Source organism: Harpia harpyja, chromosome 22 (genome assembly GCF_026419915.1).
Source record: "Harpia harpyja isolate bHarHar1 chromosome 22, bHarHar1 primary haplotype, whole genome shotgun sequence".
In the NCBI taxonomy this organism is placed as follows: Eukaryota; Metazoa; Chordata; class Aves; order Accipitriformes; family Accipitridae; genus Harpia; species Harpia harpyja.
In genome coordinates this window covers 21,104,911-21,132,508 of record NC_068961.1, presented here as the reverse complement: position 1 = coordinate 21,132,508, position 27,598 = coordinate 21,104,911, and the positions used below count along the sequence as shown (strand labels likewise).

Here is a 27,598-nt window from a genome sequence, read left to right as displayed (position 1 = left end):
AAAAAAACCTTTGCTATCCACATTAAAAAGAATTACAAGAGAATAATGAAAGAACAAAATTCCTCCTGCAACTTGCAATTAGAGCAGCAAGAGCTGTGATGCTGCCTGTTAATACATGAAAGCCCACTATGGAAGGAGAATTCACATTAATAAAATCTCCAAATGACTAGTACGTATCCACAGTGATTTTAATAGTTCAGCTTCTGATTCTTACACTGTCATATCTGACATAAAAAGATTGTAATTGATTTATTAGGTACAAATATAAATTATACCTGGATTTTCTTTTTTTTTTTCCTTAAGAATAAAAAAGTACCATGTGTTCAATCTTCCAAAGTTAGAATTGCAAGGGGAAAGATGATAATCATGTGAAAGCTGTTGATAGTACACAAAAAGATCATTTACACGCAACATGAAGTGGCGAGTCATTAAAAATCAGACTCCTTCAAAGCTGTTCAAATGATTGTCGCTACCAATTATACTAACACACCATTTGTCTTCAGAGCCCATGGAAACTGGCAAGTCTTCCTCTGTAACTTCACTCACATTCCCATTTTTATACACAGAGCTTCCCAGAAACCTTTAATGGTCAGAAGATTTGTTTTTTTCACATACACCATTTTAGTCTATTTATTCTTTGACTTTTCCTTTCTGGTGAACTGCAAGCGCTTGTTACTCCTCAGTTTGCTGGAGCCAGCAATTCGTCCCCTTTTCTTATGTCATGTAAATGGTTCAGGCACAACAACCAGATTTTGTCCTTTTCGCTGGCTTGTAGTCCGTAATGTCTACAGTTTGCGGTGGCCCCTCAGCTTTCTGCCGTACAATTATTGGGACTACCATTTCAAACACAGTTTCAAAGAGGTAGTCCACCTTGTATCCTGTTTTTGCACTGGTCTCAAAGCACATTTTCTCAGCTGCTGGAACATCCTTCTCATCCAGCATTTTGTATTTCAGTATCTTTTTATAGAGCGCAATTGCATCCTCTGCATGGACTTGTTTTCGCACCTTCGAGCCACAGCTGGCAACAGACTTCTCAGGTCTATTTTCATCCGGTGGTAAAGCACAGTCATCGGTGAGGTCAACTTTATTTCCAACAATAGCAAAAATGCAGTCAGCACTTGCACTGTCTGTCAGTGCCAAGAATCTTTCTTCCAGCTCCGTCAGGCTTTGGAGGCTGTTCACATCATACGTGAGGATCACAGCAGCTGCTCCTCTGCAGTACATAGACCCGAGGCCATGAAACTGCTCCCGTCCTGGCAAAGGTTTAAACACAACAAAAAGTTAGTGTGCTGGAAGCTACATTATTAACTGAGTAAAAGAGTTTAAGGACTTTTAAGCCAATTTCACAAGTTTGGATGGAGCAGTGAAGGTAAAAATGTGTTATTTGTAGCATTTTCAGGTTTTGCTTCTGCTTTTCCTTAAGAGTACAACAGTGCCACAGAACAGCTCAGCTCACCGCTTGCTCAATTTCAGAGCAGGGAATCTGTAAAGACGAGTGAGCAAGCAAGCACGACACAGCATTCACAGTTGCAGAAAGCAAAAAAGTTCATTTTTTTATTAAAATGCATACTAGTTTATTGATGTCACATTAACAACTACCCTGCTTGCATCCACAGATGGCCCTTTCCACCCATTTAACCATTTATAAACAAAAAAATAAGTTCTACTGGTTTAAATTCTGCTAGAACTTACTACTTCTATGAATTCAGTGTACGCTTTCAAGTACATCCATTTCAGAAACCTGGATCAAAGTCAGTAATCCACTGCTTTCTAGGTTTTGAAGGATTCTGTAAGCAATTTAGTCCTATGCTACATGCCCACAGTTCTCAGGTACATTGGCTTGGCAGGAAGACTTGCTGTCTTTAATGCTGCCATATATAACCTGTACTGATATGCATCTGTCCCACCACAAGTACTCACTTTTTTTTTTTGAGTATCAAACACAATATAGAGAACCCTAACTACATTTTAAGAGTAATTTATCTTTTAAGCTGCCCTGACCATCACTCAATAACCAACAGTTAATAACAAAACATTTCTTCCTCCTCATCATTCAGCGAGTATCTACCAGCACTTCTAGCTAAGCCTTGACGGTCTCCTTCAAATTCGTTTCTTGGAAGACAAAATTGACTCTTCCTTAAATTCTGGGAAGCAAACAATGTTCTTCAGTAGTTGCAAAGGGACAAAGGGAAATGCAGCAGAAGACAAACAGTGTTTTCCTCTCCTATCGAGCACGGTAACTTTACCCAAATATCTGCTACGTGTACAATCTGCTGTAGTACATTCACTTTACTCCCCAAAACTTGATCGAGAAAAAGATAAAACACACTAGATTTCAACCAGCCATCACAGTCAGCCTTAGGTCACTACAGAACAGAAGAGTGAATGAACAAAGGAAAAAAAAAAATAGGGGAGGAAAAAAGCCAACTATGCTCTTCTGAACATTTAAGAATCATCACCATTTTTCAACTCTTTTCATACAGTCCTTTTGCACAGAGCCTCCACTTGTAGAGAATCTGAAAGTGATCTGGTTACATTCATTTTCTGCACAAAGCTACTGACCACCACGAGTTACAGCATCACAAAATCCTTGTAAATGACTGTGGAATAGGAAAGACAGAAGAAATTCATACTGAAAAATACAAGTCAGCATATATTGGGAAAACACATCTGCACATGAATATGCACACTGTGAAAGTAACTTATTGCCTATCTCCATTTGGGAATAGAACTTAAAATAGATCTTTGAGTCACTGTAGTAAGTCCTTTCACAAACTTTAGGACTCTACTCCATGGTGGCCAGAAGAGGGGAAAAGTGTTCATCATTATCAGTAAAACAAAACTGAAAAATGTCAAGCTAGAACATGAAATCCAAAGCTCACCACACCTTTAACACTAAGTGAAGTTCTGGTAACTGCCAGAGAAATAGATTTGAAAAGGTGCAGAGTAGACTATAAAGAGGTATAAAAGGAAGCTCAGAAAGAGGTATAAAAGGAATGGTAAGGATGCTCAGAATTATGCACAACTTTTGCATGAGGAAAAATTGTGGGATCTCTCAGGCTGGTGAAAGATTGAAAAAAGGGTATAAACAGTTGTCTATAAATTCAGGCTTGATACTGAGAAAGTAACCCCAGAACAACTATTTACAGTTTCTCGTAACACAGAAAACGAGGATTTCACATTAAAAAAAAAATCATGCATGTAGTTTAAATACTTTCCTGCACAGTGGATAATTGGCAATAAGTGTAATATGACATTGCTGAGGTCAAAAGTTCAATGAAGGGAGTTTAAAAAAAGGCATTAGGCAAAGTTCATGGAGAATTGCTTCTGTAGAATTTTGTATAACCTCCGATTTGTTTTCCCCCAGCAAAAGAAATTCTTTAACCAATGATCTGGTAGGTAGGAAAAAAAGAAGGGGAGAAAAAAAAAAAAAGAATAGATATGCCCTTGTTTAGGTATGTTGGGTAAGGGCAAGGGAGATTGGGATATTGGGGGGGGGGGGGGGGGGGGGGTCAGTGCTTTTACACTTTTTCCTCCAATCTCATGTTGAAAGTTGTGCTTTGAGTTGCACTGCAACTAAGTCTTTAGAAGTCTGATTTTTCAGTAGAAGCTTGTGCTGTGACCTACTTTGTTTTCATACGAACCCTGATTATACTGCGGTCTGGAAACCACAATGGAACATATATCCTCCCCCGTTCTCCCACTTCAGATGCCTAAACCATAAAATCCAGCCCCCAGAATAATTTGCTACAGCAACTCAGTACTAGAACAATAATATTACTTGTTTTATGGAATTTGTATGCTAATCTAATCTTGCACAGCATAATATAAACCATGATACTTTTACACTCTAACTACAAACTGGCTACTTCTACAACTAATATACTGTTGAAAAGGGGAAAGAAACAGTAAGAAGAATTTACCTTGCATAAGGGATTAATTATGTCAGAGGAATTATGGATAGTCTGTCTTGCTCACCCACACAGCACAATTTACATGCAGAAAAAGTGCATAATTTATTTCCGCAGTGCAGTTTCCTTGTCCAGACCACTTAAGGGCTGGAACAACTCTAGATGTGCAAAAAAACCCCAGAACTACACAAAGTATTTAAACTAATATCTCTGTCCCCGAGGTGTCAGGCAAAATACTATCAGACTTCACGGTGAAAAACTTACTGCATGACAACAACCACCCCCTTCTTATGGCCAGCTATTTCTTTCTCTGGATCCATCTGGTCCCACTTCAGCCACAGACATTTTTACATAATTAGCTAAATTAAACAGTAAACCCTGAATCCAAGAATTAAACAATTTCACCCTTTCCAAAAATAAAGGTAACAGGGAAGAGTGCCAGAACTATCAAATAATTTGCAAACAAACAAATTGCAAGAACTACCAAATCAACTAAAGGCACAACGTTAGGGAAACTTCTTAACACCAAGTGACCAAAACTAATTTTCATTTTTCTTTTCATCTTTATATTTTTGCCTTATTTACAGCAGTTTGACAACCCTAGAGCCATATCACTATGTGCAACACCATTAGCTTTTCAGAGGCTATTCAGCAAGGAGATGAAGCCCTGTTGGAGACCCACTCAGGAGACCACTCGGAAGCGGTGCAGCCAACGAGCGTTTCCAAAGTCCTGTGATGGTCATCATAAACAAATCTAAGAATTTTGAGCCAAATGGACCTCGGTGCCATAAAGTTCATAGGAAACCCAAGGGAGAAAGAAGGGAAAAGTAGACCTTGCAAGAGGCCAGCCTGATAGATAAGCAAGGCTAGATTTAAAGCGCGCTAAGACTTGAACTTCAGGCCTAGGCTTTGGTCTAGCCATCCTCCTACAGCACCCCAACCTCCCAGCTGGAAGCCAGCAGCCCGCATGAACACTGTCTCTGGATGGGACCACAGCCTGACCGAGCATCCCCTTCCCTTCCCTTCCCAGCTGTGGGATCCACTGACAGCAGCAGCGGTAGCCGCTGCCCGTCTCCTTCTCAGAGCTCTCCTGCTGCCTGCCGTCCCTGAGGGTGCTGGTGGTATATCCAAAGTAGTCTGTGAAGTTGATGTTGATGTTTACGAGAGCAAATGAGTCCCTCCAGCTGGATTTGAATACTCCTTACCTACCACCTCTTCAAAGGCTTTCACCACAACTTCTTAAGTAGCATAACTTCCCACACATGCACTCTTTCAAGAAATCCTCTACCAGAAGAGCAAGTTTTAAATCTCTCAGTGTTGAGCACGTACAAGAATGCAAAGGAGACTGTTACTTCAAGTCTCAAGGGAATGAAGCACCACAAATACTAAAGAGCTAAAACGGTCTTCCAGAAAGTACTGATAAAAGTACTGTTGTTACTCTGATATCACAGTCTGAGTAGGGTCCTAAATTCTGAGTTCCTAAAGTAAATATGTAGCATGGAAAAGTACATGAAGGCAGGTGATAGAAGCACGCTAACATTGCTATAAAAATGAACAAGAGTACAAAATTGTCCAAAAAGTTTTCAGTCCATAAACCAGGTATCTTCCAATGATATTCACTGTAATTTAAACGGGATTGTAATCTGAACAGTAGAGAGGAATTAACACAAACACAAGGTATCAGCTAGGTTTTGCCCTTCAAATTCTCCTTCTCCTTTGTAAGAGTCTGAACTCGAGCGTACACAAACACAGACAGGAACTGCGCCCTAAGGAAATAGCCAGAACAGGAAACAAAAGAGAAAGTATGACACTACAGAAATCAGTACGAGAAAGAAATGAGAGTTGAGGATTCAGCTGCAGTGGATGAAGGTTTAAAGGGTGACCCTGATGCTCTTGAGTTACCTCAGCAGGAACAGCCGCGTGATCACAGGAGTTAACAAAGAAGGTCCCTTTTAAAAAGGGAACAGCACTTCCTTCTGTTTGCAGACACAGCAGTAAAGACGTGACCCTTTAAAGGTCATTAGGGAAAACAATTTTGCTAGGAACTGAGATTTCTGTTTGTGCACGTATACCGAGATATATACCGACTATCAAAGAAGAAACAATAAAGGTCCCTGAAGGTTTCAGGAAAATTCCCCTGCCCACATGTGAGTCAGGCTGTAAAGTTTTGACACTGATGAACTCAGGAATTCTTCACTGCCTTGGTCAAGACTGATACTTATTCCTTCTAGGTCGCTTTATCACATTTCCCTTGAAGTCAGGAGCTTTATTAAGAACTGGACTGTGCCTGTGGTTACTTGGGGATAAAAATAAAGCTCTCCATCCCAAAGGATTAACATGGATGACATAAGTAGGAATTAGTGGAAACAAATGAGTCAGAAAGCACTGGAGAGCTCAATTTTTACATATCCAGGAGCTGTCTGAATATACAATTTCCTGATCCATTAGAAAAACCAACCAACCAAAAAAACCCAACTCAAAACACCATACCACAACCCCCCCAAAAAACCCAACCACCAAAACCATTAAGTCGAGTAATTAGAAAATTCATTTAAGCTCCACCTTCACCTAGTATTATACATTCACAATGCTACATTATCGAATATTCTTGCATATATTGAAGTTTCAGAATGCAACAGACCTCTAAGCCCTACTAAAAATCAAGATGACATTTGTTTATACTCATTACTTAGATATGAATCAACATTCAAGGTGTGAACTGTGCCCTGTTTCAGGAGCTTCTATTTAAGTTACTAGAATTAGATATGGATGTCTTGGCCAAAGCAGAATGTAACATAAACATAGGAAAATACTGATCTTAATACCCAAAGGGCTTCACTTTCATGTTTTAAAGTAGAAAGAGCTACACATGGAAGAAGAAAATAACAGCCACATGGGTTAAGTGAACAATAAATAAAGGAAAATTTGTTAATAAGGCTCTCCAAAGGAAAAACATCAAAACCAGGCAGTCAAGAAAGCAGGCTCAATGTAACGTATGATTGAGACAAGCTTACTCCATTTCTAAATGCAACTTACTCTCAATTGCCAAGTCAAGTATCTCTATCTCATAATACAAAAAGATTTAAAATGGCAAAAGAGACCATCTCCTCCCTTAAATCTATATATTTTTGACTTAATGAACAAATACTTTGAGCTCTAAAGGAGTCTGAAAATCCAAAGAACGCACAAACATCCCCACTCTAAAAATGTGAATCAGTTCAGGCTTGCAAAGCTCCTTCTGCAAGGACTTGCACTGCTCCTTCAGTGTAAGCCAGAAAGCCACATGAACAGGAACAATCATTCACTTCTCACTTCGGCAAGATGAGAAATCACGATCAAACTGAGTCCTGTCCTTCAATCAGCTTTAATTATTGAACTAGAAATATCACCCCCGCGCTAACAAATGTTTCACGTGGACACAAAAATCCATGGCTAGAAAGACCACAACTTAGCCACTGCATAATCATTACCTATGAATTACTTAAATCCCCTTAGATCCAGTCTTAGAAAATGGAGGTTATTCAAAAACACTTTTACAATAAATAGAAACCATTAACACAACTTCAGTCAGAGATCACAAAATTCAAATGGAGGCACATCCTAAATTCAAAGGAACCAACGATGTATTTGACCTGTCTGCCACAGATGAGAAAGCCTTACAAACCATAAACCATGAAGCAGAAGATGCTTTCTAATACATTTAGCTCCATGACATTTGAATAAAAGGCAGGTCTCAAGAGTTCAGTGCACTGTTACACAGGAGGAATGTAATGTTATTTTCCTGAGCTGGAAGTGGCATTACATTATGTCACTATAGTCTAGTCCCCATTGAATTCACACACAGAAGTCTACAATCTGCTGGCAGATTATAGAATAGAATTCTATCAAATACTTAAACATTCAGTTCAATAGATCTGATTTTGTCTGAACAGCTTGATAAGCTACTTGAGAAAAATCCAACTAGTTATCTAACTGGAGGGAGAGAAAGGTTTTGATGAAACAGGAAATGTCTTGGCACTATAATCCCAAATTTATGAGCTATGGTACCACAGTATGGCTTTTATCCTGAGAGATTAAGCTGCACCCTTCCGTGTAAATAAAATATTTAAGAGTTTTTAGGAAGCCTACTCAACTACCGTCAGTGACCCAGCAGTTCCTGGAATAAAACATATCCCAAAATATACATAACCTGTGTTATTAGGAAACCTAAATTTCAATTCGAATCAAAAATGAGGAAAAATACACAGCGATGAATAACTGGAGGGCTGTTTGAAAGGACTAATTCTTAAACACAATTTTTAAAAAAAGAGCATAAATCTTATCTTTTATCTTTGGAGGATAATCATTTGTCCCCTTCAAACTTGTGCAGGAATATTTAACAGATATTAATATATTCTGCATTGAATAAGAGAAGAAGTGACAATAGTATTGGGGGAAAAAACTGGATGGGATGATTAGCATTACCAAGCATCAAGGCCTATTATTGGGCATTCCCTCTCCAATGTAACATGCAAGGGAAAAAATAAAATTTGTCCTTTATTTCCATTCCTTTAAGTAACAAAACCAACATCTTTCAGGCATTTAAATTATCTATTTACACTCTGCCAAGAGAGGACAACTACGCCCCGGAAGGCTAGTCCATACCAGCAACTCACCCTTACTTTCCCCGCTTTAGTTAAGGGCACTAAACAAAAATCATGTATTTCGACCCCCTACTACATTTCACCAAAAAAAGCAGACATGGAAACAGATATGGAAAGCAGGACAAAGATCTAAAAAGAGTAAGTTTTTAAAGAGCATAAAGACAAACTGTAGGGAAAAAACCCACCCTGTAGCCTCTACAAAGTTTTGTTCTTTTTACTTGTTCTAATACAAAGGCAGCATATGAATTCAATTTTTTGAGTTGTAATCACCACCCGTATGGCTGGGAAAGGAATCAACTCAGAATCTTTACAAAGAAGAATCATCACTGGAAGATGGGTATGCTGGAAAGCATCTCAAATAAACAAAAAGTGGGCATTTACTTACTGGAAATGGAAATTTCAGTATACTCTATACCTAAGAATAGTAATAATGATATTCATGATAGGCTTCATGATATAGCCTTAACGAAGAAGGCTATATCCAGATTTCTTTTGCCTATTTCTTTCTCCTCCCCTTTAAATATAATAACTAAACTAAAAATAACTGACACATCATTGATAAGGTTTGCAGGACACGTTTCAGCAGGGACTGTCAAATATGAAGGAGGTAAAAGATTTTGCCCTACAATTCTAGCCACTTCACCTACCTTCTGAAAGATAAGCCTTCCCTTAAAAGGATTAATAACTTTGCTAATAGTAACGTTCTATATTTCTTTACAGATTCAGGCTTATTCCTAGTTTACAGCCTTTTCAAAAGGAAAGTCACCTTAACAGCCAGCTAAAATAAAAAACAGCAGCAACTATTATTAATTTGCTTCTCCTTTTATGGTTTGCATCAGTAAAAAGTGCTCATAATTCTATTTTGGCTGTGTTTCCTTTTTTTCTTTTTTGCTACATACACCCAGAGTGATTACAGCACAACCCATTCAAGACAGCCCTGACAGGGAGGGAAACAACCCCCTTCGTGCTGCTGTCCTTTCCGAGAACAGCTTTCCCTCGTCAAACTTGAACTATACCAATAGGTCAAGCAGTTTCAACCGACTCTTTAATCACTATTAAAACACCAATTCAATTAACATTCCAAAAGTGATACTTTGGCACAATTCACATAAAACATTTCTTCCAGAGAAGTTCACTTAAATGGGCCTTTTATTGTTAGGACAAATAGCATGCTGAGAAGTTATGCAAGAATAATGTCAGCGTGGTGTACTGCACGTCACATGCCAAACTCTCTAAGACATGGTTAATGATCTACAGGATCATCTGAGCTTTATCTGAAGAAGACAGCTTGTTGCGATACATTTTTCTTCAGCAAAAGGGCACACACAAAAACTTGTTTAATAAAAGTGGCAAAACAGAAAATAATGGGAGTTTTTGCTATTCGGTTAGTTTTATTTCATATCCTCCAACAAGGCTATCTTTCTAGTCATGTGCTGGTAGAAGCTCCAAAATAAATGTCTAGACACAATACTTTCCTGATGTGCTGAAGAAATTACTCAAAAGACATATAGCCTTAACTCACAGCACACCTTTAAAGAACCCACAACTGAAACATGGGTAAAAATCTGCTGTGGTTTTTTGACAGTTACCAGTGCAATAGTTTATGGAGAAATGTGCTTTTAAGTAAAAGCTTCACTTTCTAAAGGCAGCTAAACTAAAAGCAGATGCCTAGCAGTTTACACTGATGCCAATCAATCCATTGTTACATCCTGAAGAGCATGCCGAGTCACAGAGGTATCCAAAAAAGCTGATTACTGCAGATGAAACCCTCTCACCCACACATCAACTACAATAAACACCTCTCAGTCATCTTGTCAAATCTGCTATTATTTGGTCATGAACTAGTTTAAATATTCCCAGAACTTTTTTTAATCCAGGCCTGAAGAGTAGTTTGTTCATTTTCATTCTGTAACTGGTAGTTAAGACTTCCATTACTGGTTCCCAAAGACAGACTTGTTGGTCACACTCAAGGGAACAGGAGATCAAGTTAGCATGGACAGGAGAGAAAAAACAAAAGAAAAAAAAATTCACAGAGCAAGGCCAGAGATCAAGTGTAATCCTCATTTGAGTCTGATCTCCTGCGTAATAAAGATGATAGAATTTCACTCAGTCCTCGTCTTGTGACTGAGAAGGAATTTGTCTTATATAAAGCAGCCAAAGAAAGAGAAGTTAATATCCCACAATTAGCTTGCTGTGTTTCAGCTTTCAGACTCTGAATTTCGATAGACTTTCTTCTCCTTCATGGAGTAGCCTCTTCAAAACACAAAAAACAACCCCAAAACCAAACCTAAAAAACTAGAACACCACCACATTCCCCCCCGTACTCCCCCAAACCCAGAAAAACTCCACACTCCTCCCTAAAAGGTATTCCTGTATGACTTAACCTCCTTCTTGTTAGGCCAGAGAAATCAACATTTTTTCATATTCAGGCTCTTTGCCTCCGGCAGATTCCTCTAAACCATTAACCATACCTGTAGCTCTTTTCTCCAATCCTTCCATATTATTCTATAACCAAGACTGTAAAAGAGTGTCACTGAAGCTATGAGGTTACTTAAATTCTTCACTACTTTCATCCCTCCCTACATTTGGCATACTTCTCAGAACACCTCACAGGCTCTGGGACACCACGAGTTACCAAGAGCTGAGTTTGTCATCTACTACCAACTCAACGGACCTTGCAAAATACATAATGTTGCCCAAATGAATCTAGCTTAACCTGCGACCAGCACTCCATACCATTAGTGTCTCTTCATTTGCAGCCTTACGCACTTGTTTAGTCCGCATATGTGTAGCTGCAATAATCTTTTTTATAAAAGAGACTTATAAACTGAGTGTCTTTGGACTAAATGCATATTCATGGTACCTATCACCAGCAATGTCTTCACCTGACAAAGGAGCTGCACAACTCCTAGATAAAGGAGAAGAAATAATATCAGAGAAGACCCCTATTATCCCTATTAGACTTAGCCCATGAACTAGTTTCAGCTTTTCTGGGACAAAAGAGTACCTGGGATCTGTTCTGTTGCACAAATACAAAATTATTTTTCTTGCTGGCAAGAATAAATCAGAACTTACCATTCTGATAATGAAATTAAGCCCGAGCTTCTAAACTCACAAGAATTTTCATTTCAAAATCAAAGTTCCCATAGGAACACCAATTTTACTCCACCAATATATCCAAAGTTTTAAATTTAATCATATTATGCCTAGTAACACAAAGCATTACATACAAAAAAGCTCCTAACATACCACCTAGCATGTTTTTGCCTATAAAAACTTTGACTCGACCTAAAAAAAAAACCAAAAAAAACAAACCAAAACACCCAACCAACCAACCAAAAAACCCAACCTATTTGTAGCTAAAGATCCCACTGCTGCCTCTACAATCCTGAATAACTTTGTCATTTAGCTATTCATTTACTTTTTTCAAACCACACATTTTATTTAGTTCTCTTGATGTACTGTGTTTATTTTTAAGAGAAGGAAATAACCCCAGAAGCTTCAAGCGGTTCACATACTTTCAGCTGTCTGGAAGGGTAGTGCCTTGTAAAAGATGAACAAAATTGACCTTAGCCCCACCAGTCCAGCAAGCCTATCTTGAGTGCATCTGCAACACAAACTGAAAAAACTACATTGGTATTTATCTGTTTCCCTCCGAAACCTCACAGTTCTGTAGGAAGATGTCTTATCTAAACACTGAAGCTTGGCAAAAGAAATGAGGGCATGCCAGATTTATGGGACATTATCATCCGATCTACGAGCAAATGCTCCACCAGAACTTCAGCTGAAATCTAGCATCAACACCATCTTTACTGAAAAGAAAATGTGGCAGGGTGCTTGAGAGTTAAATTTATGAAGCTCCTGTATGCCTGTACTAAAATGAGAGCATGAGTGCAAGGATTCATTTAGAAATTTAAATCTAAGTAAAATGTAAACATTGATGTAAAATTCTTCTGAAGCTTTGTGTTTAAAAGACAATTTTAAACTGCTACTTAAAAAGAAGTGGTCGTTTGGCAAATGACCTTCTTCAGGAAAGATACGATTGGAAGCAAACCATGAGGGGGAAAAAAAAAAACCCAACCTTCAGATTTACTTTGGCAGAGTTCTGCAGGGAGCAATAGCACTGAACACTTGACTGCAGCAGCAGAGCTTGACGGTCAAATGCTGCTCAGCGGCGGGTAACAAAGAGGCCAGTAGCAGGACAGGGCTGTAAGGCCACCGCGCCGGCGTGGGACACTGGCTTCTGGGTTGTGCAAGAAGCCTTTCAGTTGTAACGCCCACCGGAACACCAATCCATCTCCTCAAATAAAAAGTCCCTCATACAGAAAAGCAATTAATTTTCCACAGGATGAGTTCTAAAAGCAGCTGGTTTTTCTTTCTAGTACCTGAAAACCAGCACTTTTTCCTTAAATTTACAACTTCTTTCCACAGGGGAACAGTCACTGCAGATGAGCCCACTTCTCCACGCAGTGGCTAAGCAGAGGCTGTTACCAGGTCACTCAGAAAGGAGATCTTCAAAGCCCACACTCCCTCCCCAAGCCTGCTCTTCAAACTGAGAAGCAGGTCCTTAGCTCAGGCAGGAATGCATGGCCGGGTGTATTTAGCACAGTTCGACCAGGGCTGGGAGGTCACTCCACACATACTAGATGTTTTAGATTGCTCAATAAGGGACAGGCAAGTTAACTTGGCTTCCAATTCACCCAAGCAAACATTGATACAGGTGTGTGACTTAAAAAAAAAAAAATCCAGAGATGGGTTGGGTTAATTGAGATTGCCCTCCTAAATGTCTCTCAATAAGCACTCTGAAAAGCTACCACTCACCAGGCATTCCTGCCGGGTCTCAGCAAACAGCAAGTCAGTGTCTGCCCACTCCCTCACAGACAAGAAATGCTTCCTGGTTTTACTCATTTTTATTCCTATTTTAAGTTTACTTAGGTTTTTCAACTTCCTCATTAGATAACTTCGCTTTTGCCTTAGATATCTCTTTAGAACTTTTTTCTTTTTTTAAATCAAAACTCCCCATAGGACTTTTTGCAGAAGCGTAACTACATACATACCAAGTCAATCAATACAACACACTATACCATTTTTTGAGTGAGGCAATACCATGAACTTAGTAAACATCTTAATTAAGGACAGTGACATTTTAAAGAAGAAAAATAGTTCATTGTTAGTGATTGCAGATCCTCTTTGGATTAAGTTTTCTATCCAACCATAAATAAAATTAAATGGTCTAATCTATTAGAAACATTATTATTTTTCCATACTACCTCTTTAACCCCAAACACATCATATGTATTTCTGCCTCCCAGCTGTCAGTCTTCAAATCCTTTCTTCCCAAGTATAGGAAACCAAACCACCAACGTGCAGCTATAAACTTTTTTGTGCGCACGCACCCACCCAAGGAGAGTCATACGATAACACAGTAAGTTAGCTTGCTCTTTCACAGACCCACAGGAGACCTTCGCTTACAAGAACATTAGCTACGGCAGTACCCATTTTCCATCAGCCCCACTTCAATGACACTTCTTCCCATCCTGCCGTCAGTACTCGGAAGCATTAGCAGCGGCGACGGGCACAGTGCTCCGCTTCGGGGCCGTCCCAGGGCACCGGGCAGAGGGTTTTAAGACACTGCAAAAAGCTCCATCTTCAGACATTTTCAGGGATCTCCAGGGTGCTTTTACTGCAGCACCAGGGCACCAGAAGCAATAGCTTTTTAGCCTTTGGTACTCAGCCTGGAAGACCTGGAGGACAACCCGGTCACGTATCCCTGGGAGCGCAGCTTCCCTCCCTTCCCCACGGCCAGAGACCACCCTCTTCTCCCACAGCAGCAGCACGGCTTTGTTCAGTACGGCACTGGAGCCCTGCAGTAGAGAGAGACGGACCCAAGCATATTGGCCGTGATTGCTTTTGGAGATAAAATTAATTAATAAGCCCATATGTAGGCAGTACCTCAAGCACTATTTCCATAACTCTTTTATCCTGCTAGTCCCTTCCAGGTTGATTAGGAGTAGATGACAGGAAGAGGAGGACTAGAAATACTTCTAAATGACCTAGCTTTTACAAATCAGAAGTTAGTGCAAGAGAGCAGCTGAATGCCAGTAGTCATCACTGTTCACCACCGGGGAGGGGGGAAGGCATCTACAAACCCCAACATTCATATTCTGAAAAACAGAGACCAGGTTTCACAAAAACACATCAGAGAGCTGGCAGGTTGTCTTGTCAGAAGTGACTACCTGTGCCACATGTTTCAACAATGAGAAATGATTCTTGCACACATGATGAATAACACACAGCTGTCTGAAATGCCTTAGGAAGCTGTGGTTATCAGATCAATAGCAGGCACCCACAGATGGTCTGCCCCAGCAGATACTTGATTAGTGCCTCTTATTTAAGGTTAAATTATCTTCTGGTGAAATGGAACTCAGCTGTAGCAGATAACTATATGCTAGTTCCTGAGTTGTAACACCAAGTATAACTTTAAACCAGCCTTCACTAGCAATTTGAAAAATATTTAAACCTTTCTAAATGGGTAGAAGTAAAAAAGGCCATGGATCTTGCAAACTGAATGAAAAATCTACTTTTTTATTTTTTGAAGAGAAACTCATATTAATAACATGGGACATAAACCTAGGCCCACTCAATAGACCAATATTTTTATGATTTGTTTCAATGTCAGTTCATTTATAGGCAGGTTCTCAACTAAGAACACATGCAATTCATTCACACATAATTTATCAAGAAAATTACAACTGCTTCTACTCTTTACCAACCACCACCAGTTTCTATTCAGCCAAAGTCATCTTTACTGGGTGCTTCTGGACAGTTGCTGTTTGTCAAAAGCAGGAGGAAGTTCTGATGACCCACTGGGCTGCCTTCAGCAAGTACCCAAAGCGGGAGGCCGTGCCAGACATACAGCTGCTGCCTGGGTTTTATGGGAACGTATTTAAAACTTGTTCACCTCATTCAGATAATTTTATCACAGGACACGTGGCTTGTGTTTCCAGAACTTGCGCTGGCGAAGATGAACACATGGCTTTTACATTTCCAGCACTACTTCTGCCCTTTAATTCCACTTCTGGCTTCTCAGCCTACACTCTTAAGAGCATATTTAGTATTCACTGTTTAGAGGCATGAATTTGAGGATTAAAGAAATGAAAACCACAAAACAGGCACTCTAAAAATCAGTCTCGTCTCATTAACATTCTCCAACCAACCTGGCACAAAGGGAGTAGCACTAAAGTAAACAACTCAGTTCTGAACCTTCTATACAGAATAAGCTACAAAGAGCAATGTGACCACTGTCCAGTGTCTACCCATTCAACACTCATGCCATGAGGGGAAGCTACTTACCAAAAGGGAACTGCCTACAGGTTTGCATGCCTTACATCCTTTTCTTTCATAATTAAGGCAATGAGGCAGTATCTTTAGGTCACAAAGTGTTCTGCCACTCAAAAAGAGGATAGACACCAACTATTCCACTTCCACTGGGCTTCCAAGGCTTGAAGTAAAAAAAGACATTGAGCAGGACAATGTGGAAATGGCATCAAATGCTGAAACAGGAAAAGAAATAAGGGAAACAATACGAATGCGATGCATACAGCTATCTGCTGTGGGAGTGGAAGCTTATGTCCTAAAGACAGTCTGATAGGAGTGTTTGTTCCTCCTTGTAAAAATAAGAAGTAATCATACTGGCAGGGGGTGGAGGAGCCGAGTGGTTTGAGCCATTTTCAGTTTCACAAAACTAGAGATTTACTTTTTAGATAAGCAACAGCCTGTATGGGGGGGGGGGGAATCACTCATACTATACCAGTGGGGTTTTTTTGTTTTGTTTTAAAACACCTAAGTCTCACTTGCAGCAACCCACAAGATTTGATGATCGCTTTTATGAAGCTTGGAAGATGATAACTACATAGGGCTTTTTCTTTCATTTGTTTTTTAACTATAAACCACTACAGATCCCAGTCATTTCTCCCTTTTCTGAATGAACCAAAATATTTGCTTTTTTTGAGAGTAAATGACAGCCAGAGAATGGAAACAAATAAATAATAAACAAAAAACCCTCTAAAATATAACCGAGAGCCTTATTTCTAACTTCAACAATTAAGAAGAGAGCAACAACAGCTTTGTACATCCAGATCACAGACCCACCCCACTATGAAGAACAGAAATTGAACTTCTGAGGACTTTCACAACATAAGGCATTAAACTGCATGAAGCTTCAGTCCCTTCGCTGAAGTAATCTGCACAACCAGAAAGGGAAGTTGGCAAGCCCAAACCCCTTGGGAAAGAGAAGCAGGGAGCAGGAGCTCAGCTGAAGGTCATTGCAATCAGAGCACATCATCACACATGTATGTTTTTATACTGCTGTCATTAAGTGGAGTGGGAACATGAGCTTAAGCCAAAATCAAAGTTGGTTGACTCCATGTAGAGAAATTATTACCCAGCCAATGACTAGCATTTAGACATTTGTTTTAAAGTCTATTTCAATCTACCTAACTTTTGCTTTGCATTCTTCATGAAGTGTACTACACATTAATTTCTCTTGCCCCACTTCCCAAACTGTTTCTTCAGGGTTTCTAGTTAATGTATTCTTACAGGAAGAACATTTTCCTGAAGGTCTAACCAAGCCACCCTTCATTTTACAGATAATGATGTAAGGAAGAGAAAAATAAAATCTCAAGTATTTAAATATCTATGGTCAAATATTATACGTGACTAAAAATTCCTAAGCAGTCATCAGCTGCAGGATGTAAGACAAAAATATCCTGCTATTTCGGCTGTACTGAAGACCATTCTTTTTAAACTAAGTATGTAAGAGCATTTGGATGGCTGGACAACACCTTTTCTCTGTATTTTGTAGAAATTTCCTGAAGTACAAAAACAGTGGTTAGGAATATTAAAATTACGTAACAGATTAAAGAAGAACTGTCAGTGGATCAACAGGAGAGGCTGATGGAACAGGGAAAAGTATCTACATCAGATGCTTAATCATTATTGAACAAAATTATTCCAATCTTAAATTCATTAACCTGTAGACCAGAAAAAAAGGGAAAAGGAGGTATTTTCTGTAGCTGAGGATATGATGAGTTATTTTCATGACAGAAAAAAGCAAAAGCAAAAAAAGAATTTGTGAAAGGGTAGAACAGAAAGAATCGGAAAGCACAGAAGCTTTAACTTAGCCTGTTTGAGTATTCAAAGTTTTAAGCGTCTCTCCTCCTGGAGTCCTGTACATCAAGTTTCCAACATGCAACAAACTAGACTGAAATGTATTTTTGCTCCAATGGAATTGGTGAAAAGGCAAAAGCTCAAATACACATTTTCCTTTTTGCTTTATGTATAACACACTAATAAATTCAAGTTCACACAGGTCTTTAGACTGTCGGCAGAGTTCTTCCATGAATGGCTCCTTGGTGGCACATGCAAAGCCAACTTCGATTCTAGTCTGCTTCCTAAGAGATGGACAGATATATCAGAAGATTCACAAACACATCTGGTGGTCTATCTCCCTTTAAAAATGATGTTAAGAAGTTCTCTTCTACATTTGGTTTTTTCCACGCCCACGTAGGTTAGTAGAATTAGGAAATCTTGTATGCTTATTGAGTACATTGTCCTAAAGGATGTTATCCTGGATCTTCTGTGGTGAAGGATGGTAAACTACTTATGTTGAGAATTCACTGAAATTAAGAGCAGAAAAACCTCATTTCCTTTGACCCCCTCTGCTCTCCACTGTACCACTTGCATAAGCTAAGTTTAATCACCAAGTTCAAATCTCACTTCCTATGCATATCTTCAGGTACTGTATATGAAGTTATAGTTAATATGACAGGTACAGGAAACGGAATTTATCACAAGGTTGATGCCTTTTGATCAAATCCCAGGATGTTCTACCCAGTGCTCACCTAGAAGAAAGCAAATTATTCAGACTTGGGAGAGAAAATGTTTCTTTCTGTTCTGTAATTCTTAATGGCTCCAAATGCATCCACCACAGACTCATCGTTTTTCTCGACAGAGACCCAAACAAAGGCTACTTGTTTGGATGTTTTGCAATAGTACAGCGTGACTCAGATGAGGAATTACTAAGTGTACCTTCAGTTCAGGCAGTTCAACACTGCCACAGGAGAAATCACTTGGAAGCTCACATGGCTAGTGGCTTCAACATGAGATAGTAATTATAGTGAAGCAAACAACTCATCTATGATATAAGATGCGACTGCAGTGTGAAGTAAGGATACTTAAACTAGCCTAACTATCAGGAGCAGCTCAGCCCAGGCACTGTGAAGCTGGCTACGTGTCTCCCTGGCTTTCACGTTTGTGCACTGCAGTGTGCACGTAGGTGCAAGATGAAACAAGAGAAGTACTCACCATACATGTGTGCCCAAAGAAGTAATTGTAAAACCATACAGCTAACAGCTAGGTACCTGCCCCATACTTGTACTTTAAGCACCCACTGTCACCTTCCTTCCGAAGGAAGAGTAAAAGTTCATTGCAGAGTCAATAGAAAAAGACATCACAACCCAGGTTGCCTAAGTTCAGGCACCTAAACATACAATCCTGATTTTAAGTAGCTATCTGTTTTTCATTACAGAATGTGCCTGGTGCCCCAGAAATAACCAGAACTGAGTCAACATGAGTTTCTTTGTACACATTCATCTCTGTGTTACAGCTAATGAAGTTTTTTTGCTGTTCTGTGCAACACTATTTACTTGACTAGAGAGAGAACTACTGGGGAAAAAGGATCCCATTCCGTCCCCGTGTCTTCCCCCCTCATGCTCACAAACTGTTGAAAGAGCGGTCATTTCTTAGACAGCTCAGGTATACATTTCACAAATACTAAAGTCAAACTGAAGAGTGCAACAGGGCATTAATAACTTGCATTCTTGCACAGAACACCTATTTACGCCTTTGCACATACCCTACTAGGAGACCAGGTTTACTGAAGCGAATAATCCAGTTCTTGGACACCCTTCCAAAATTTTCTACAATTTTTCCCACCTGCTCCCGATCCAGCAGGAAGATGAATTTCCGTATGTCCGCAACTTTTGTCAGCAGCTTTGCCATTGCATTTACATTGACTAACCACTTCTCCTGTACAAGAAATGGAAGCATGAACATTTTCAGTATTGTCACAAAGCAGACGGGCAACACTTAAACTAACCTTTCAGCTGTCAAGACAATTTTGACAGAGATATCTGGAAAATACACCTCTTCCTTCAGTAAGCAGGGAAGAAGGGATGCAATGCCACAGGCACAGTCTCTTCATTTATGAAGATTCTCAGTATTGCTCCAACCTAGGATCTGGGGCTTTAAAACATGGGTTTGAGATAGACGTATTCAATCAATTCAAGGACTTTGTATCAGCCAAAGCCAAGAAGCAAAATTTTCACAGAAAAACAAGAACACAGGCCATGCACCACAGACTAGACAAACATATATTCTTGTTTTCCCTTCCACCATCCACTCAGATGCACTTGAAAATGGTCAGTATTAAGTCCTCACTCCCCTTTTACAATATGACTCTCAAACTCAGGCCTCACTCCAGGCTAAAATTGGAAAGCAAAGACAACCTCTTTTGTTATGGATGCTGAGGTGCTACTGAGGACTTCAAAGTTGCTTATGTTCGTCAAGCCGCAATGCCATGGCATGACACTGGACAGCTTTCGCCAGGCACAGACCTCAGGTCACTGATACTATTCAGAGAGAGTCTCACTAAACCGTCAAGTGGTTTCCCCACTCAGGCTAGAACAGCGCAGTCGCTTTGCATGCTATTATTAAATACCACATGCAAAGCTGGGATTTAACATGGGGGTTGGAATACAGAAGTTACCGCAGAGGTTCATACACGACATTTATCTTGGCCCGCATCAAGTACTCACAACAAAGAGGCTTACCCTCCCCATTAGCTTGCCTCCCCAAGAGTCGGTACTAAAATAACACATCAGAAACAAAATTCCTCCTTCAATAAAGTGAGTTAGCCATAGCTGAATAAAAAAAGTGCGTTACTTTTGTCTCCTGTTTCTTTTTGATGTGTATTTTTCACAAGTGCCTCTGACAAGGTATTCCCATATTTTTCTTCATTTGCATACAAAAGCACTTTCTTTCAGGAGCAGCGAATACACTGCCTTTGACTTTACTTGTGTATCGTTGTATTTTTAAGTTGTGGGACATGGAAAATGGAACTTCCTCCAGGTCTTTCTCCAGAAAATTAATTATTTCTTCATATTTTTAATCACTTCCCAAGTTATTCTGCTCTTTTCAGGAAACATTCATTGCAGAAAAAAGTAATCTGGTGCACTGTTTCATAACAACAAAACCATGCTTCCACGGATGGTCTAAAGCTAAACCTTTATTCCTGCCTCTGAACCTGCTTCAGAGGCTTTAGATACACAGCTCGCTGACAGTGAACTCTTTTCAGGGGTTTTCACCATGTAGACAAGATATTTTTCTCAGCAGCTAGCCACACTGTCCCTTTGAACCTCCGTTCTTATGATTTGCTTTTGAAGATGTGGGGACTGTAATCGTACACAGTAATCCCAGGAAAGCCACCCTATTTGTGTATGAGGCACTGGTCCTCAGCTGTCATTGTTTTACATGCAACAATTATGAACAACTGATAAGCAGAGGCCAACATCATATTCTGTAGGATAATATTCCCAAAGGCAAAAAGCAACCGGCCCCCGAGCCATGACTCACCAGCAACAAACTTAAGGCATTTTATTCTCCGTAATTTCCATTTTGTATCTTGAGTTCCCACCTCCTGAGCACAGGCACATGCTCAGCAGCCTTCCCCACTAAGTGATCCCTGATGCCCAAGGCACTTTTTGAGGTGATACCCCCTAAACCCTTCCAACAAGCAACCTCCTCAATTAAAGATACCTCATCACACATTCAGCAACACCCAACCCCAACTGCTGCTGTCACCATTTCATGGGTTCAGAAAGGCTTTCCCATGTGCCTCAGAGTCCCCTTTGGCTTTGACTAACCTGCCTAACCATCTCATCCGTAGCTGCTTCTCCCCTCTTGTAATCCTCTACTTCCAAAAGTCAAAACCAGCAGAGTATCAAACAGAGTAGCTACTATCAGTCTTCGCTTGTGAGGAAAATACGCCACTTAATCCTACTCTTTCTTTCTTCTGTTTCACTGTGCTGGAGGACTATGCTTCCTCCCTACCTACAGCCAGTTTGTATATTGTTCACCACGCAGGGGAACGTTTGCTCCAGGGAGACCAGCCTACCTGGGCTGATCTCATACTCCAAGGAGCCAGTCACACCCATCCCAGGCTTCCCCCGAGAACTTCGCTGGGTCACCCCCTTTCCAGAAGAAAAACATGTGCAGAAGGAAGTGTACATCAACACAGATAAATTTTGAAAAAACAAAAAAACAAAAAAACCAACAAACCTCAAAGGCTAACTAAGCAAGGGAGGAACTTAACACTTTTAGCAGCTAAACACTCACAGCTAGCCAGAGAACACTCAGCACAGGCAGCTGCCTGCACTGCTGCCAATGAAACACTGATGATCAGAGATCAGAAACTGTAAGCAATTCATGCCCACCAGCACCGATCAATCAGACATCAGCAAACCAGTCACAAGAGATGTAAGCATTCGTTACGCAGATACACTGCAGTTGACCCAAGCCACAGAAAAGCCTTTTCCAGGCTATGTTTATCTCCTTTGTCCCTACTAGCTCCGACAAGTGAAAAGTCACAAAAAAAATCTGCAGGTGCAAAATAAAGGGGTGGAGGATGTAAAAATATGAACTGATAACTGAATATTCACAGAAGACAATAGTCAAATCAGTTCTTGCATGCAGACAGCTAGCTCAAGATGAGAGGAAGGAAAAGGAGGGAAGTTTGCCTTCCCAGTTAACCTTTATGTTTCCCCACTGTAATGCTGCATGACTATCTGTTGGCAAGTCCAAAACCCAGCCTCTTTCTTAAAATACAATTACAGGATCATGAAGTGAACTTTACGAAATACTTGTCATTAACTTACCAGATGGCTGCTCTAATACTAAGCCAGCAACACAGGGGACATGACCACTAATAATTAAGAAGCCTTGCTGCTGGGGGGAACCACTTCAGTCAGATGTACAAATGTCAGCTTAGAGAGACTAAAAATCTAACGTACAAACAAGTTTTTCCTTTTCAAATATCAAAGCATCAGAAAATAGGCCTGAATACCCAAAAGACTCCCACAACGTTGTTAGCTGCAGCCACCACGCATTAGTATTCCAGGTTTAAAGGTGAAGCAGGACCAAGACCATCAGAACTTCAGGATGTGTTTGCGCTGCCCAAGATAAAAGGCTACGTTCTAGCTCAGAGCTGCATGCCATCAACACCCAGCAGGAAGTTTTTGGTTTACTCCACAGTTGCTGTCAGCACTGCCCAGAAGATATACATAGATATATTTATATATACACACACACACACATATATATAGCTTTGACATCGTGAGTCTCCAACCTCCAATCCTTTCATGTGAGAAAGTTCTTCTGGCTGATGCTGTTGCTTACCTTCCTTGGTTCAGAAAAATACTACTTCAAACATACTACTACAAAGATCTCCCAGCATACACTCAAACGCTTTAGAGACTAGGCCTCTATCCAGCAGAGTAGTCCTTTAAAACATGCTAAAAGTTCACAGTTTCTCTCTTTTTTGTATAGTTTATGCACTTTCTTTTTTTAATTCCTTTGAATTAACTGACCCAAACAGAGAACAAGCAAATATAATTTGTAGCATCAGAATATAAGGAGTAAATAAATAATTCTCTGCCCCAAGAATACAACAGCAGCTACGCTGGGTCAGACACAAGACCATCTATCCAAGCATCTGACAACGGAGAAACAGTCAAAAGCAGATGGCTAGGAAAAAAAGAGCATAAAAACATGGCAAGCATATGATACTTCTCCCAAGTATTCTTCCATCTGTGGCTTATTTGCTTCCTTGAGTTGAATGCAGTTTCCAAATAACTTCTCTCATTATCACCAGATTGGAAAACTGGAAATGTTGAGTTATTTGCTGTGAGCATTTACATAAAAAATAATCAAGTCTGACAACTTCTGCACACCCATTTTACAAGACTTGCGGATAAGAATATGAAAGATTTAGACTAGACTAAGCAGCTGATTTTTCCAAGATAAGGAGGGGTGTGAATGTACAGCCAAGAGAAGAGTCCTCCCTAGAGTAGGAGGGAGGACTAAATGATTTACATTTCAGACCTAGCTTGGTAGAACAGGTCAGGTGTGCACTTCTGTGATTTACCAAGTGATAACAACAGAGAAACATACATTTTAAGCACTTTGGCAAGCAAATTTAATTCCTCCTGGGAAAAATTTGAGATTTTCTGAATAACAGATTGAGAAGTAATGCAAGATCAACAGAGTGATGAGTAAAAATATTTTAAGTAATTCAGAAGATCGGCAATTAAGCTGATGTAGTACTAATATCGACACATACTTAACTTTTGGTCCATCACTGCTACTGCAGATATACTCATCAGCCACTGAAGTCTAATCTTGTAAAGGCAAAACTCCGTATTACAGGAACGAAGCTTCAGTGTATCAAGGTTTACATCGTTACAGCCAACCGCCTAACCATCGAAACTGAACTGAAAGTAAAATATAGGGGACTTCTCTGGAGGTAACAGTCCCCAAAATAATGCTGATAAGCAACAACAAAAATAAACATACATTCACAGACTAAATACATGAAGTAAGAAAATTAAAAAAGGACATGCATTCCAGTTACCCTTGTATAATTGTGTACTTTACTAGAGTACTGACCTAGTGTAGTAGTTACTACCAAGCATCCCCTCATTTTCTAGGCCAAATCTTCCATATTTCTACATTGTACATTGTGTAAAGTACTACTGGGGTATTAAGACAGTCATCTTGAGTTGGCAGTCAGTATTTAGGTAGGTAAAATGGGTGCAAACGTTGAACTGTACTTTTGTCATATTGTTGCGCTAAAGAATTTTTAATCTCCTGGATTATCTTTTCTTTCTGGATTCCCCTATGTATCTACGCACGCACAGTTAGAGAAAAGAGCGTATCTGTATTTGATGACCTTGTAACTGCTTCACAAGAATTCAGTGGTAAGCAATGTCAGGTTAATAAACAGACCAGAGAGCTAAATTTTAAACTCCTCCATACTACAATAATTCCAAGCTTACTTGGTACCCACCTGGTAGAGGTAAGACAGTGACACCATAGAGAGGTAAGAGCCACAGACCAAGGACTGCAGATGTCGCCAGCAAAAGCGTAAGGTCCGCACAAAAGAAAAAAAAAAAAACCACAACACAGGCTTTTGAATCCCCTTGTTGACTTAGCATCAGAGTTGCAGTGTCTACAAGGTCCCTTCCTTCTTCACCAGGACAGGAGAAAGCATTTACGTGCCCTGGGAGCTGCTACTTCTTAAAAGATTAATGACAGCTGTTAATAAACCAGAGCCCACAGGCCCCAACACAGTCTAGCCCAACAGCCCACAGTCTTGGCAACTTCCATCGTTCTGCAGGAGCGCAAGTCACCAGGGAGATGGTGCAAGAGTCTGTACCTGACTCTGAAAGGCAAGGGAGAGGACACAGGGCTCGATGCTAATTCCGATGACAGAGGAGAATGAGGAAGACGTGTTATGCCATCCTCAGTACAATACAACAACACTCTTCAACTGGTGCTCTGCAAATACAGCTCCAGCAATCCTGCTACAGGAGTCCTGCCGAGGCTCGGGAAGCAGCAGGAGCTTCTACTGCCGTGCTAAGCAGGCACCAGCATCAGCAATGGCCCTGCTCCAGCATGCGGAGGGAACTCTGGCCACCAGAAAGGCGACAAGCTCTGAACACTTGCATTGCCCCCAGACAGGTATCACCTGGGTGCTTCACCTGGCACAGGGAGAACCACCTGTGGAGTTTTCCAGATCCCACATAAAGCTGGAACCTGAATCCTCAGCTAACACTGAATAAAATATTGCAATAAGTATAAACAACTGAAAAAAGGGCTCTAAAACCAGAAGACAAAGCCTGGGAGGAACTTATTTTACAGTATATGATTTAAAAAAAAAAAAAAAGGCAGAATGGTGTAAGGGAAATTACCAAAGAACAATTTCACCAAGATAATTCTTCTGTTGAAATAAAGCCCACTGCTAATCACCCACATGGGTCTGGCTTACTAGAAACAAGCAACAGTTGCCCACAAGAGACTCCTCACAGTAAAACATGTCAGTTCTAAAACTGAAGTAGAGTTTTTGAAAAGATACTGCAAAGGACATAAAAAGTGTATTTAAAACAGAGCTACTGCTAGTGAGCTTTCATCATAGTAATAGATTAAGAAATGCAAGAAGCAAAAGCTCTTAAACATCTCCTCCCCCCCTCCAAAAAGTGTTTCTGCATAACTTCTCGGCAGTTTTATTCCCCCCTTCCTCCTTCTCAAGTCCTGATGCAGGAAAAGCCATTTTGGACTAGATTGTGACATGAAGTGACACAGCAAATGAACTTCCCTCCCAAACGTCACCCAGAGGAAACTGGAATATTGCACGATGCTGCAGCTCCCCAAGTTTCACAAGAAAATATAATCTGCATTCTTCATATTGCCACTAACAAATTTTAACAAAATTCAGCTAGACGTGAAAACAAGAAAAACACTGAACAAGATCTTTCTTCCACGAGCAACTTAAGAGGCAAGAACATTCATAGACCTCATTTTTGAGGGTAGTCTGACCCTTTACATGACAGAGCGGAGCTTCCTGACCTAATAAGCGAGAGCAAGATATTCATATGACCAAGACCACAAAGCAACTTCTCCAGTCCGTGCCCTGCCAAGACTCCAAACCACAACCCGCGCTCCCTCCTGCACTCCAGCGATGCCGCCTGCTGCAACGCAGCGGGCCAGACCACCCCTCGCTGCTACCCCGGCAGAAACTGCCTGCAGCCCCTGCTCTCCGCGCACCAAATCCTCATGTGTGGGCTCTTACTGCTGCGGCGAGAGCGCGAGCCACGTCCGAGCGCTTGGCAGGCGTCGTGCCTTTGGAAGTCCGAGCTTGACACCAGTTGGACATTTCAAAGCAGGCAGCGAGAAGTGATGAACAGAAGCCGTGACCTCTCTAACTCCTGCCTGATTTTGCAGTCAGTAGCCACCTCCTCGGGCAAAAGAAAGCAAACGGGCATCTTCTCCATACACCCACGTTTTGCAAAGCAGGTCCCCAAATGCTAGAGATTAGCAGCCGTAAGGCCCCTTTTGGCCCGTCAAAAACGTGTTTCTCCTCAGACTTTGCAGCAGTACCGAAGTAAGGCGCTAAGCGCCCGCCCGTGTCCCGTCCCCCCCCCCGGCCCCGCCGGGGCAGAGCGGGCTTCACCTCCGCATCTCCCGGAGAGGCGAAGCTCTCCCGACCGAGGCTACCCGACCGCAGTCCGTCCCGTCAGCAGCCTTTACGCTAGGGCCGGGCCAAAAATTGGGGAAAAGAAAAACACACGCCGAGCGACCGAACGGCGGACGGTGCCGGCGGGCAGCCCCCCCCCACCCCAGACGCCGGAGGGGCAGGCGCCGCTCCCGCCGCAGCCAGAGGAGACCCCCCACACACACACCCCCGGCGAACCCCCCGCAAGTTTCTGGGAGGCCCTTTCCGCCGGGAACCCCCACACACCCCCCCTCCCCGGGCCGCCCTGCACCGCGCCCGGAGGGGGGCCGCGCCGGGGGTCTCACCCGCCGTGTCCCAGATGGAGATGTTGTAGGGCCCCCACTGCTTGAGGTAGAAGGCGCCGCCGACCGTGCTGACCGTCTCCTGGAAGCGCCTCTCCATGTAGCGGTGCAGCAGGGAGGTCTTGCCCACGTTCATGTCCCCCAGCAGCACCACCTTCCCGTCCGGCTTCTTCATCGCGGCCCGTCCTGCCGGCTCCCGCCCGCCGGCCCGCTCCGCCCGGCGGAGCCCCGGAAGCGGCGGGAGGGAGGAGGGCGGAGGGCCGCCCTCCGCCGGCAGCGCAAACTTCGGGGGCTCGGCCGCCACCCGGCCCCGGCCCCGGCCCCTCCTACGCCCGGCCCGGCCCCGCTCCTGCC

At 41.4% G+C, this 27,598-nt stretch overlaps 1 protein-coding gene across 1 annotated transcript; it reads right to left on the bottom strand.

Moving 5' to 3' along the window:
* Positions 1-170: 170 nt before the first annotated feature.
* On the bottom strand, positions 171-27,550 carry RAB20 (RAB20, member RAS oncogene family). The gene is made up of 2 exons (XM_052773734.1): positions 27,248-27,550; positions 171-1,253 (listed from the first exon to the last, which is right to left on the bottom strand). Exons 1-2 carry the CDS (start codon positions 27,417-27,419, stop codon positions 733-735), a joined length of 693 nt encoding a protein of 230 aa, XP_052629694.1. The 5' UTR covers positions 27,420-27,550; the 3' UTR covers positions 171-732.
* Between the last annotated feature and the right edge of the window lie 48 nt (positions 27,551-27,598).